The sequence below is a fragment of the Nicotiana attenuata genome, chromosome 7 (genome assembly GCF_001879085.1).
Source record: "Nicotiana attenuata strain UT chromosome 7, NIATTr2, whole genome shotgun sequence".
NCBI classification, from domain to species: Eukaryota; Viridiplantae; Streptophyta; class Magnoliopsida; order Solanales; family Solanaceae; genus Nicotiana; species Nicotiana attenuata.
In genome coordinates this window covers 79,043,496-79,057,643 of record NC_031995.1, presented here as the reverse complement: position 1 = coordinate 79,057,643, position 14,148 = coordinate 79,043,496, and the positions used below count along the sequence as shown (strand labels likewise).

The following is a 14,148-nucleotide window of genomic DNA, read 5'->3' as shown; positions in this document are numbered from 1 at the left end:
CAGATCTAGCATGGCTCGAGAGTTGGAGACGGACGTTCCTTATTAGCAGGTAGTGAGCATTGCTAGGAGGATTGAGGGTATGCTCGCCAGGGAGCGAGGGGAGAGGGAGGCATAGAGGTCTCGAGAGTCGGGTCACTACTCTGGTGCCCGTACCCCATCAGCAGGTCGTTATGGTAGGGGTTATATGGGTCGCCCTGTTCATTCAGCTCTTCCAGCAGCCGGCAGTACTCCAGCTCCACCTGCACCTCAGGAGCCTTACTATGCACCCCCAGTTTCTAGCGCGCCTCCTGCGCGGGGTGTTTCCAGAGGTCAGTCCAGCAGGCCTAGTCCCAGCCAGTCACAGCCACCGCGTCCTCCCAGAGCTTGTTTCGAGTGCGGTGATACACGCTAGATGGTTAGGGACTGCCCCAGACTTGGTAGGGGTGCATCTTCACAGACTGCTCAGCCGCAGCGTGCTCCTCAGAGTTCTCAGGCCATGATCACAGCTCCAGCAGCTACCCCACCTGCCCAGCCGGCTAGGGGCGGAGGTCAGGGAGATAGAGGTCGCCCTCGAGAGAGGGGTCGGGCCAGATTTTATGCTATTCCTGCTCGTACTGAGGCTGTTGCCTCCGACTCCGTCGTTACAGGTATTATTTTGGTTCGTCACAGAGAGGCATCGGTTCTATTCGATCCGGGCTCTACTTACTCTTATGTGTCTTCTTACTTTGCTCCTCATTTGGGTGTGCCTCGGGATTCTTTGAGTGCCCCCGTTTATGTTTCTACTCCAGTGGGAGATTCTCTTGTTGTGGACCGGATTTTGTCGGTCATGTTTGGTTACTATTCGTGGTTTTGAGACCAGAGCAGACTTATTATTACTCGATATGGTGGATTTTGACATTATTTTGGGCATGGACTAGTTGTCGCCCCATTTTTCTATTCTTGATTGTCACGCCAAGACCGTGACACTGGCTATGCGAGGTATTCCGCGTGTTGAGTGGAGTGGTACATTAGACCACACTCCCAGTAGAGTTATCTCTTTCCTTAAAGCTCAGCGCATGGTTGAGAAGGGGTGTGCCGCGTATTTGGCTTATGTGAGAGATGTTAGTGTTGATACCCCTTCTGTTGATTCTGTTCCAGTGGTACGAGATTATCCCGATGTATTTCCAGCTGATCTTCCGGGCATGCCGCCTGATAGAGACATTGATTTCGGCATTGATCTGTTGCCGGGCACTCAGCCCATTTCCATTCCTCCGTATCGTATGGCTCCTCATGAGTTGAAGGAGTTGAAGGATCAGTTGCAGTAATTGCTTGGTAAGGGTTTTATTCGACCCAGTGTTTCACCGTGGGGTGCTCCTGTTTTGTTTGTGAAGAAAAAGGATGGTTCTATGCGCATGTGTATTGACTACCGCCAGTTGAACAAGGTTACAGTGAAGAACCATTATCCTTTGCCTCGCATTGATGATCTGTTTGACCAGCTTCAGGGTGCACAGGTGTTTTCTAAGATTGACTTGCGCTCAGGTTACCATCAGTTGAAGATTCGGGAGCCAGATATCCCGAAGACTACCTTCAGGACTCGATATGGCCATTACGAGTTCCTTGTCATGTCATTTGGGCTGACCAATGCCCCTGCAGCTTTCATGCATTTGATGCACAGTGTTTTCAGGCCATATCTTGACTCGTTCGTGATTGTTTTTATTGATGATATTCTGGTGTATTCCCGGAGTCGGGAAGATCATGAGCAGCACCTGAGGACCGTGCTACAGACCTTGAGGGAGAAAAAGTTATATGCAAAGTTCTCAAAATGTGAGTTTTGGCTGAGTTCTATGGCATTCTTAGGCCATGTGATTTCTAGTGAGGGTATTCGGGTAGATCCGAGGAAGGTAGAGGCCGTGCAGAGTTGGCCCAGGCCGTCCTCAGCTTCAGAGATTCGCAGTTTCCTTGGCTTTGCGGGTTACTACCGTCGTTTCGTGGAGGGATTTTCATCGATTGCTACCCCTATGACTAGATTGACCCAGAAGGGTGCCCCATTTCAGTGGACAGAGGAGTGTGAGGCGAGCTTTCAGAAGCTCAAGACAGCTTTGACTACAGCCCCAATCCCGATGTTGCCTACCGGTTTGGGGTCTTATATTGTCTATTGTGACGCCTCGAGAGTTGGCCTTGGAGCAGTGTTGATGCAGGATGGTAGGGTGATTGCCTACGCGTCCAGACAGTTGAAGATACATGAAAAGAATTACCTTGTCCACGACCTTGAGTTAGCTGCCATTGTTCATGCCTTGAAGATCTGGCGTCATTATTTATATGGAGTGCCTTGCGAGATCTATACTGATCATCGGAGTTTGCAGCACTTGCTCAAGCAAAAGGATCTCAATATACGTCAGAGGAGGTGGTTAGAGCTATTGAAGGATTACGACATCACCATCCTGTATCACCCGGGCAAGGCCAATGTAGTGGCGGATGCCTTGAGTCGCCGGGCGGAGAGTTTGGGGAGTTTGGCATATTTACCAGCTTCAGAGAGGCCTATGGTGATGGATGTTCAGGCCTTAGCCAGCCAGTTCGTGAGATTGGATCTTTCGAAGCCCAGTCGAGTTCTAGCTTGTGTGGTTTCCCGGTCCTCCTTATTTGATCGTATCAGGGAGCGGCAGTATGCTGACCCTCATTTGCTTGTCCTTCAGGACATGGTTCTGCGTGGAGATGCCAGAGATGTGACCATTAGAGATGACGGGGTATTGAGCATGCATGGCCGGATTTGTGTGCCCAATGTTGATGGTCTTCGAGAGTTGATTCTAGCAGAGGCCCATAGTTTGCGGTATTCCATCTATCCGGGTGCCGCGAAGATGTATCAGGACTTGAGGCGACACTACTGGTGGAGGCGGATGAAGAAGGATATAGTTGGTTACGTGTCTAGATGCCTTAACTGCCAGTAGGTGAAGTATGAGCACCAGCGCCAGGGTGGGTTACTTCAGCAGATAGAGATTCCGGAGTGGAAGAGGGAGCGCATCACCATGGATTTCGTGTCGGGACTCCCACTGACCTTGAAGAAGTTTGATGCCATTTGGGTCATTGTGGATCGGCTGACCAAGTCCGCTCATTTCATCCATGTGGGTACCACTTATTCATCGGAGCGGCTGGCGGAGATTTATATCCGGGAGATTGTCCGTCTGCATGGTATTCCAGTTTCTATTATTTCGGAAAGAGGTACTCAGTTTACATCGTGGTTCTGGAGAGCCGTGCAGCAAGAGTTAGGTACTCGGGTGGAGTTGAGCACAGCATTCCACCCCAGACGGACGGACAGTCCGAGCGCACTATTCAGATTCTTGAGGATATGCTCCATGCGTGTGTGATTGAGTTTGGAGGGTCTTGGGATCATTTCTTGCCACTGGCGGAGTTTGCTTACAACAATAGTTATTAGTCCAGCATTCAGATGGCGCCGTATGAGGCTTTATATGGCAGGAGGTGTAGATCCCCGGTGGGTTTGTTTGAGCCGCGTGAGGCCAGGCTATTGGGCACAGAGTTAGTACAGGATGCATTGGAGAAGGTTAAGACGATTCAGGATAGACTCCGTACAGCCCAGTCCAGACAGAAGAGTTACGCGGACAGCAAGGTTCGTGATGTTTCACATATGGTTGGTGAGCGGGTTCTGCTTCGGGTCTCGCCTATGAAAGGCGTTAAGAGGTTTGGGAAGAAAGGAAAGTTGAGTCCGAGATTTATTGGCCCTTTTGAGATCTTGAGGCGAGTTGGGGAGGTTGCTTACGAGCTTGCCTTACCTCCCAGTTTGGCCGGAGTTCACCCGGTATTTCATGTTTCGATGCTCCGGAGGTATCACGGTGATCCGTCGCACGTGTTGGATTTCAGTTCAGTCCAGTTGGACAAGGATCTATCCTATGTTGAGGAGCCAGTGGCTATATTGGACAGACAGATCAGAAAGTTGAGGTCAAAGAACATTGCTTCAGTGAAGGTTCAGTGGTGGGGTCAGCCGGCCGATGAGGCGACTTGGGAGACCGAGTAGGATATGCGCAGCCAGTACCCTCATCTTTTCACTACTTCAGGTATGTTCTTTATGCTCGTTCGAGGATGAACGAATGTTTAAGTGTAGGGGGATGTAACGACCCGGCCAGTCGTTTTTGGAATTTAAGCCCCGATCCCCCATTAACTGCTTCCCCTAAGTTCATTTCTTCTATTTTGGTTTGCCGGGACGTTCGGTGTTAGGATTCGGAGTGTTTTGGACACTTAGTCCATAAATGAGAGCTTAAGTGTTGAAAAATGGTCCGTAGTCGGAACAGTGTGAAGACGACCTCGAAATGGAAATCTGATGGTTCCGTTAGCTCCGTTAGGTGATTCCGGGGTTGGGAGCGTGTTCGGAAGGTATTTTGGAAGTCCGTAGCTCATTTAGGCTTGAAATGCCGAAGTTTGTATTTTTAAAGTTCCGGTCCGATAGTGAGTTTTTGATCCGAGGGTCGGAATGGAATTCCGAAGGTTGCAGTAGCTCCGTCTTGTCATTTGGGATGTGTGTGCAAAATTTTAGGTCCCTAGACCGCTGAAGCGGTATTCACTATTCAGAAATAGCAATTTCGAGGGTTTAATTTCATAAGTTTGAAAAATCGATTGAGAGCTCGGGAGAAGGCGATTTTGAGTGGGTTTTGAGGAGAAAATCATTGGGTTACGTTTCTTTGATCCCTTTTTGTTATATTTCATCATTATATAATTAAATACATCATGGGAATTCGAATTTTGGACAAAAAATTGGATAATTTGGGGTAAAACTTTATTGGCTAGACTATTGAGTTTTGAGTGGGCATTTGACCTCCGATTTGGGAGATTTTTATATGGTTAGACTCGTGAGAGTACGAGGGTTCTAAAAATGTGAAAATTATTCGATTCCGAGACTTTGGCTTGAGGGGCGTTTTGGTCATTTTATCTATTTTCGCGCCCTAGCTTTAGTTTTAATAGCGGAATCAGTTGTTTGCAATATTATTTACGATATGTAATTGAATTGAATAGATTTGGGTCATTTGGAGTCGGATACTCATGGCAAAGGCGTGGTTTCTATTGATATCGAGCCGGTTCGAGGTAAGTGGCTTGTCTAACCCTGTGTGGGGGACTTTTCCCCTTAGGATTGTTTTCTTGATAATTGAGTGCCTTGTACGTGAGGTGACGAGCGCGTACTTGAGCCGATTGATTAAAATCCGGTTTTCACTTAAGTTGTTGATATTTAGCTTTCTTTCCTACTTGCCTTATCCTACTTGAAATTATACTTGTGCTAGATTTGGAAAGCATGTTTAGCTGACTTAACTGCCTAATTGCTTAAGTTGTTTGACTGTACTACGTGAAGCATGCTAGGCTAATTCTATCCGTTGCTCTGTCTTTCGTACTTTATTCCTTGGTTTGTTTCTGGCTGTGGTTGCGCATTTACATTGGGACTACGGATGTGGGATTCCGGTAGCTCCCCCCCTTGTTTGTTTACTTTGGGACTACGGTTTCGATTCACGGAAGATCCCCCTGCACTTTTACTTTGGGATTGCTGGTTAGATTCCCGATAGATCCCCATGTATTTTGATGGTTGGACTACGGGACGGTATCCCGGAAGATCCTTCGGTTTGGTAATATGAGTTGGACTACGGGACGGTATCCCGGGAGATCCACTGGACAGTTGAGGAAAGGGCTAAAGGACGGTATCCTGGGAGACCCTCATTGTTATCATTGGTATTGAGTTGTATTTACTCTGTGTTTGCTTTGTCCTTTTGTGGTTGTTATTGTCTCGTTGACCTGCCTTATTTCGCTGCTGTATTTGTTATTTCTATCAGATTATCATACTGTTAATTATTGTTATTACTATATTTTGTCTCAGTATGGCCCTGACCTTCCTTGTCACTACCCAACCGAGGTTAGGCTTGGCACTTACTGAATACCGTTGTGGTGTACTCATGCCCATCCCGCGCATGTTTTTCATGTGCAGATCATCCAGGTACCTCTACTCAGGCGCACTATCAGTGAGGCAGGAGGACTACGGAGACTTCGAGGTAGATCTGCTGCGTCCGCAGACCGACGAGCCTCCCTCTTACTCTATCTCTAGTACTTAGTTTTTCTTCTTCCGGTTGTTTGGAGCCTTTACTTTTCGCTTCTGTAGCCTGTGTTGCCCGTGATTTTCCCAAACTTTGGGATTGTTTTGAACTTGTGATATTGAGTTGTACATGCCGAGCGGCATTCGGTACAGTTTCTTTTAGTATTTAATTTGGTTTCCTCTTTTTTTCCGCAATTTTTTTTTATATTTTCGCAATATTAGGCTTACCTGGTCGTGGGGACTAGGTGCCGTCATGACATGTTCACAGTCGGTGAACTAGGGTCGTGACAGTATCGATAAGTAACAATCGAGACTGAGATATGATATGAATGCATGAATGCGACTGAGTACGAAATATCAATGAAATTAATGAGATGACAGCAAGAAACAACCACTATGGGTCCCAACAATATTAACATAAGGCCTAAACATGATATCTAGCATGATGTATAGCTCATTTACTTTATCACATGGCGAAAACACATATATCAACAAAAATAGGGCCACTATTCAGTGCCCTGGGATTAACAGAGTCACAATTCACAGGGGCACACCCACACGCCCGTCACCTAACATGTGCGTCACCTCAACACCAATCACATACCACACAATTCAGGGTTTTATACCCTCAGCACTAAGTTTAGAAGAGTTACTTATCTTAAACAAGCCAATACCGATACCAAACAAGCCAAGCGATGCTCCAAGAATGCCATCACGCGCGTAGCGACCTCCGAACGGCTCAACACTAGCCAAAAGATCCTCAAATACATCAGATAAATCCCAACGAAGCAATTACGAATGATACAGATCAAATCCTAAGTCAAATCCCAAATCCAGCCAAAAATCACACTCGGGCCCACTCCTCAAAACTCGACAAAACTCACAAAATTCGACAACCCATTCAATTACGAGTCTAACCATACTAGTTTCACTCCAATCCGACTCCAAATCGGTGTTCGAAACTCAAAAGTTCATATTATGAAACTTTAGGCCAAAACCTCCAATTTCCTCTTTAAATTCATCAACCAATTGCCAAAAAATGAAGATAGATTCATGAAATATAATCAAAACTGAGTGTTGAACACTTACCCCAATTCATATGGGTGAGAATTGCTCCAAAAATCACCTCAATCCGAGCTTGGAAATGTTAAAATGAAGCCAAAACAGCGAACCCTTTTATTTGTTATTCTGCCCAGCACTACCGCTTCTGCGGACACTTAACCGCATCTACGGTGTCGTAGAAGCGACCAAAATCCTGCTTCTGCGGTAAAATACAAAAGCTTGGCCTCCGCTTCAGCGGTCCTGTCCCCCGCATCTGCGCAACTGCAGGTGCAGAATAGCCCATTGCACCTGCACAACCATCCGCTTCTGCGCCCAATTATACGCATCTGCGGATTCGCATCTGCGCCCATATTTCCACATATGCGAAAACACCAGAACAAGCAATAGCAATATTGAAGAAAATGATCCAAAATAAACCCGAAACACGCCCGAGCCCCCCAGGACCCCGTCCGAACATACCAACAAGTCACATAACATCACACGGACCTACTCGAGGCCTTAAAACACAAATAATAATATTGAAATGACGAATCATACCTCAATACGAAATCACTGAACTTTGAAACTTCAACTTCCACAACCGATCCGAAACCCATCAAACCATGTCCGATTGACCTCAAATTTTGCACAAAGATCACATTAGACATTACGGAACTGCTCCAACTTTCGAAATCAAAATTCGTCCCCGATATCAAAAAGTCCACTCCCGGTCAAACTTTCCAAAATTCCAACTTTCGCCATTTCAAGCCAAATTCTACCACGAACCTCCAAATCACAATCCGGACGCGCTCCTAAGTCAAAAAATCACCCAACGGAGCCAATGGAACTATCAGAAATCCAATTTGAGGTCAAATACTAAAAGTCAAAACTTGGTCAAACCTTTCAAATTTAAAGCTTCTAGCTAAGAATCATTCTTCCAAATCAATTCCGACTAACCTGAAAACCAAAGCCGACGATTCACATAAGTCATAATACATCATACGAAGCTACTCATGCCCTCAAACAACCGAGCAATGTGCCATTTCTCAAAACGCTTGTTGGGTCATTACATCCTCCCCCACTTAAACAAACGTTCGTCCTCAAACGTGCCCGGAATTGTCCTAAAAGCCATCAAATCACTGTATAATTTACTAAGAACATACCCGGGGTGATTCCACGTCACCCTACCCCATATAGGTCTGATAACACAACATAACTGAAATCTCTTAATTCATCCTAGCTTATGAGCCTTAGAATCCAATTTCCCTCATCCGGAATTTCTATAAGATCAGAATCTCTGTATCTACACACTGTATAAGTCTGAACAAGCTGTATCAAGCCATAGCCATAACCCAAGATGAAATCACATGATATACCACATAACTCAAACACTCATAGCGATAATTTCTAATCACAGCAGCTGCTCAAAGCAACCCAATGCCGGTAATAAACATCTTAACAACAAAGCCTCGTTCTAACACCTTCATATACTGCCAATGATGAAAGGAACACGCAGAAACTCATAACCATTCATGGAGCTCCCTCTCCTTCGACAAGGACTATAGCAAATTTCTAAGCCGACTTTCGATATTATCCTTTCAACCATGCTGCAATCAATTTCGATAGTATTCATTCTAGGTCCAATGACCCCCATCTCATCCAGCACGACCACTCTAGTGACATGTCACATCAATACAATTTGAAGCCACAACCCGTGCAATCCGTGCACCAATAAGCAGCAGTCCAAATGTACTCAAACATGGAAAATGACATCCAATAAGAGAACCGTCCCGCAAGCTCAACAGGCATCACCACAGCGTAATGCTAAGACCCATCACACTGCTGAACCAAAACACACGAATCTCACACAATGGATCATACCTCAATACAACTCCGCTACAATGTGTGACCCTATCCCAATGCTGGTCCATATTATATACCTCGAGCCTCCTTGCTCAAAATCGATAACCACGCAAAATTTGACATAGAGTACCCAAAGTGCATGACCATAACCACGGAGAGCAAATAACATAATACCACAATCTGGAAGAATATAGCCAACGCGCAATCAATTAGGCAATACCCAAATACTCATCTCGCTCAATTCCGCTATAAGGCCCTAATAGAACCGCACCATATGTGCATATAACCAACGAATCACAACTTTTTGTAACATAGAAGGGTAACTCACAGATCATTTCAGAATAGGAATAAGCTCAACAGCAACCGAATGGCACACCTCTCAACAATAGCATTATGGAGCCTAGCAATCCGACTCGGTGCACAACACACATCCATATCAGACCTACAGAAGAACCCCAAATCAACTCTCATCACCCGCAATAGATAGATAACCCTCCAAAAGTCCACAATGACTGAATCACAACACATAATATCTTCTGACTAACCCTGGCTACGTTTCACAGTCTGTAACGACGAAATAATCTACTCACGAGAACTCCTAGTCTCTAAATACATAGAACACACGAATCATCATATCTGATCTCAACTCCACCGCCTGAATGTCTAATACTTCTCCAATACACGATCATCCCACGAGGAATACTTCTACAACTCTTGTGTGCCATAAAGAAAAATTTGAAAGCCAGCAGTCAATCAAATAAGAAAGTGCTGCAATACCAATAAAGTATCCATAAATCAAACACATTGCTCCTTCTGAAATGTATATTCTCATTAAGCCATACCAGATAGTAATATCATTTACCTAGTCATATGAAACTGTCTATGCTGCCTAAGGACTCATGGCCTTCCCTTCAAAACTGAACCGTGACCTTGCTCATGCAAATCTCCATCACACACACCACACCACATATACCATGCCATCATATGAAAAATACGAGAACTTCATAGTCCACTCCAATTCACAAGCAACTAAATACTCAATCAGTCAAGAACTTTTCCATTTGATCCCATCCAGGAGAAAATCACTATACGCAATATGCACCACAAAACAGGAGGAAATATACATCTCTAACCGTGGTAGAAACCATCAAGAACTCTCCGAATACCATTTGCACAAAACCAAACTATCAGGACTGAATATCTCTAACTCAACCCAGCTACGCAGGTCGTCAAAACCCAATAGTATCACCACAAAACACCTGTAGAAACTCGCAACATCCTAAAAACCCAAAAGAACCGATCATATCCATTACCATGCCAATCCAACCTACTACCAAGCTATCATATTTCTTCGAGTTCCTTCTGAATTACCTTTAGATTGATACTTCTCCTCGCCATGATACCACATTCCTCAACCGAGACTCACCACACGAGACCCTAGCATAAAACCACACCGCCCTAAGGCTCATAAGTTGTTGAATGCTCTCTTAAGCACCCCAAAAGTACCACAACCGAGATACCCACTCTGAAGAGACCTTCTATGAATTTCAAGCTGTTCATATTACCTTCCTGATACTACAATGCAAAATCCACAATGATGTAGAAATACTGTGAGTCTCAACACCATCCAATGAAAAATCTCAGACCCTAGCCATATAAAAATCCTGAAAATTTCCATTTGCTACATTAAATCTTGAATCCATTAGGACAATTCTTAGGAGTCACCCACTATACTCGAATCCCAATAGCACCGCCTAAACGGATCGAATGACCTATGCCCCATTGCACAACAACAACCAAGAAAGTAATCCACACTTCTAAGCAGCCAAGTGAATCCCTACTCCATGCACGCTACATCTTTTACAATTAACAACTCAATCATCCAACGCTTCGCATACACTCCCATTGCATAACACAACCCGTATCCAGAAGTTTCCTTTACTCGAGTCATCCTCGATCTCAACCTCTATAAGCCATAACTGATTCACCAGTATACCTCAAACTGAAACCAATACAACACACAATAGTGCAATCAACTTATCAATAGCACACTCCCCCACTTGGCTCAAAGCCATAGATCAAAACACACAATAACCCACAATGCCTATACGCTATCACTTCCATAGTACCATAGTGAGATTCAACTAAATCCTTCATAAGCTTATGCAACACAAACCATCTAATATTTCAAATCATCTGCAAATCTCGCATTCACCCTTGTAACAGTCAAGCCCACACTACAAAACAACATAGGGATCACATAACCCTCAGGATACCCCGCAGGAGACAACCCACCTACTTCACCTCAAACTAACATCTCCTTACACCCTTCCACAGTCATAAACTTTACGCAATCACTTATCTTCCGGAGTATGAACTCATATCACGACATGAAAATCTACTTCACTCTACAATTAAACAACATGAAAAGGATCCCTCAACACACCCATAATTCGAGACTATACGTCAAATCAGGATGGAAATCAAGTACCAAGTAGTTCCTTCTACACCTCAAGCAAACCCCCTCTCATCACATTCAAGTCATATGAACACGTCTCACAGTCACATCATACTCATCACGTAGCCATCCATCCATCAATTCCACTAACAGCGACACTACCGGACATATAAATCCACAAGCATGTGCTCACACAATCAACATCTCTATGCTCGAGCTACGAACAAAACCCAGCCTCAAGTCCTCCAGACTGGCCCTTCATCAGCATACTGAAATCACATCTCGCACCTCATCCATGGAATTGCAAGCCGTCGATGCACAGCTGATACTGAGCTCATGTGCGTATACGAATGCGTGGAATAAATTCAAAGGATTATGCTTCAAGTTGTATCAATGCCGCACGATATGAAAAGAAAGATGGAAGTATATCCTAAATGCCCTATAGCCTCTCGAAGATAGGTATGACGTCATCATACCGATCCACAAGACTCTACTAGACACTTGCTCATGACTTGTAGAACCTATAAACCTAGAGCTCTGATACCAATCCGTCACGATCCAAAATCCACTAGTCGTGATGGCTCCTAACCCAACCCGCTAGGTAGGCCAACTACTAACTAATTCAATTTCAACATTTCCAATAAGTCAGTTAAACAAAATAAGTTATCTTGATCTATTAAACCTCCCAAGGACTGTTAATAGAAATTATGAGCTTCTAAGAATAGAATTTACAATGCTGATATGAAAAAAATACATCCTCTATTATAAAAGTATATAAATAGACTTTTGTAATATAAGGCTACCATGAACAAGAGGCAGCTATAGCAAGAATGCAGATACGCCTCCAAATCCAGCAACCATCAACGCAGCAATATCGGCATCCAGGATCTGCACGCAATGTACAAAAAGTGCAGTATGATTGCAACTGACCCCATGTACTCAAAAAGTAACAAACCTAACCTCAGGTTGAAAGCAGTGACGAGCTGAAACATAGGTCGGGTCCAACACCAATAACCAATAGCAGTTAATAATAGTGTAAAGCAAGTACATAAAGAAGCAGCTCAGAGATTAAATGCCCAGTCTTTTCATATTTTTCCAAAAATAGTCCGACTTTCAAGAATATCAGTGCAAAACTCAAATTCTTTACTGTAAATGTCATGAAATATGAGATAGTTTTTAAACTGTATTCTTTTTTTCAGAAAGTCCTTTTTCACAATAAATAAGATGTTCCATTTTTCTTTCCAGATTGCAGGTGTGAGGTACCTATGTATGACCTCATATCAATGTGTGTAAAAATGTCATGAATGATGTGACACCGTACTGCATGAGAAAAAAGCGTCTTTATGCATGAGAAAAAAGCGTCTTTATGCATGTATGCCCAGTAAACCACTCGGTACTGTATATGGCCCATTCGGCCCAGAGAAATCCATCTCGGAACACATATACAACACCGACTATAAGTCGCCCAGCACCGAGGATAAAGGGTAATCCAACCCTGTGGAGAAATCCATCTCCAGGTATCAAGTACTTCGGACAAATCCATGTCCAGGGACATCCATCCCTCAATTATAACATCCGCACTCACTGGGGGTGTGTTACACACTCCGGAGGGGCTCCTACATCCCAAGCGCTATCATAATCATCAATATAACTGTTGCGGCGTGCAGCCCGATCCCACAACTGTCACTCATAATCAGGCTCTCGGTCCCACTCTGCCATCACTCTCCAGTCTTACCCACGGGCTCATAATGTCATAAAAACTGACCCGGAATAATGATATGATGTATCGATAAGTAACACCCTAGGCTGAGATATGATATGAATGCATGAATGCCACTGAGTACGTAATATCAATGAAATCAATGAAATGACAGTAAGAAACAACCACTATGGGTCCTAACAATATTAGCATAAGGCATAAACATGATATCTAGCATGATGTACAGCTCATTTACTTTATCACATGGTGAAAACATAGATATCAACAAAAATAGGGCCACTATTCAGTGCCCTGGAACAACAGAGTCACAATTCATAGGTGCACACCCACACGCCCGTCACCTAGCATGTGCGTCACCTCAATATCAATCACATAGCACATAATTCGGGGTTTTATACCCTCAGCACTAATTTTAGAAGAGTTACTTATCTTAAATAAGCCAATACCGACATCGAACAAACCAAGTGGTGCTTCAAGAATGCCATCACGCGTGTAGCGACCTCCGAACGACTCAACACTAGCCAAAAGCAACTCAAATACATCATATAAAGCCCAAGGAAGCCATTACAAATGATACAGATCGAATCCTCTGTCAAATCCCAAATCCGGCCAAAAATTACACCAGGCACCACGCCTCGAAACTTGACAAAACTCGCAAAATCCGACAACCCATTCAATTACGAGTCTAACTATACTAGTTTCAATCCAATCCGACTCCAAATCGGTGTTCGAAACTCAAAAATTCATATTATGAAACTTTATGCCAAAACCTCCAATTTCCTCTTTAAATTCATCAACCAATTGCCAAAAATGAAGACAGATTAATGAAATATAATCAAAACTGAGTGTTGAACACTTACCCCAATTCATATGGTGACAATTGCTCAAAAAATTGCCTCAATCCGAGCTTGGAAATGTTAAAATGAAGCCAAAATAGCGAATACTTGTATTTATTATTATGTCCAGCACTTCCGCTTCTGCGGACACTTAACCGCAACTACGGTGTCACTGAAGCGACCAAAATCCCGC

General features: G+C 44.1%; 1 protein-coding gene across 1 annotated transcript; it reads left to right on the top strand.

Moving 5' to 3' along the window:
* Positions 1,371–1,790, top strand: LOC109230647 (RNA-directed DNA polymerase homolog; the record flags this gene model as incomplete). The annotated part of the gene is made up of 1 exon (XM_019396099.1): positions 1,371–1,790. A coding segment is annotated over exon 1 (420 nt), but the record flags the coding sequence as incomplete, so codon positions are not given.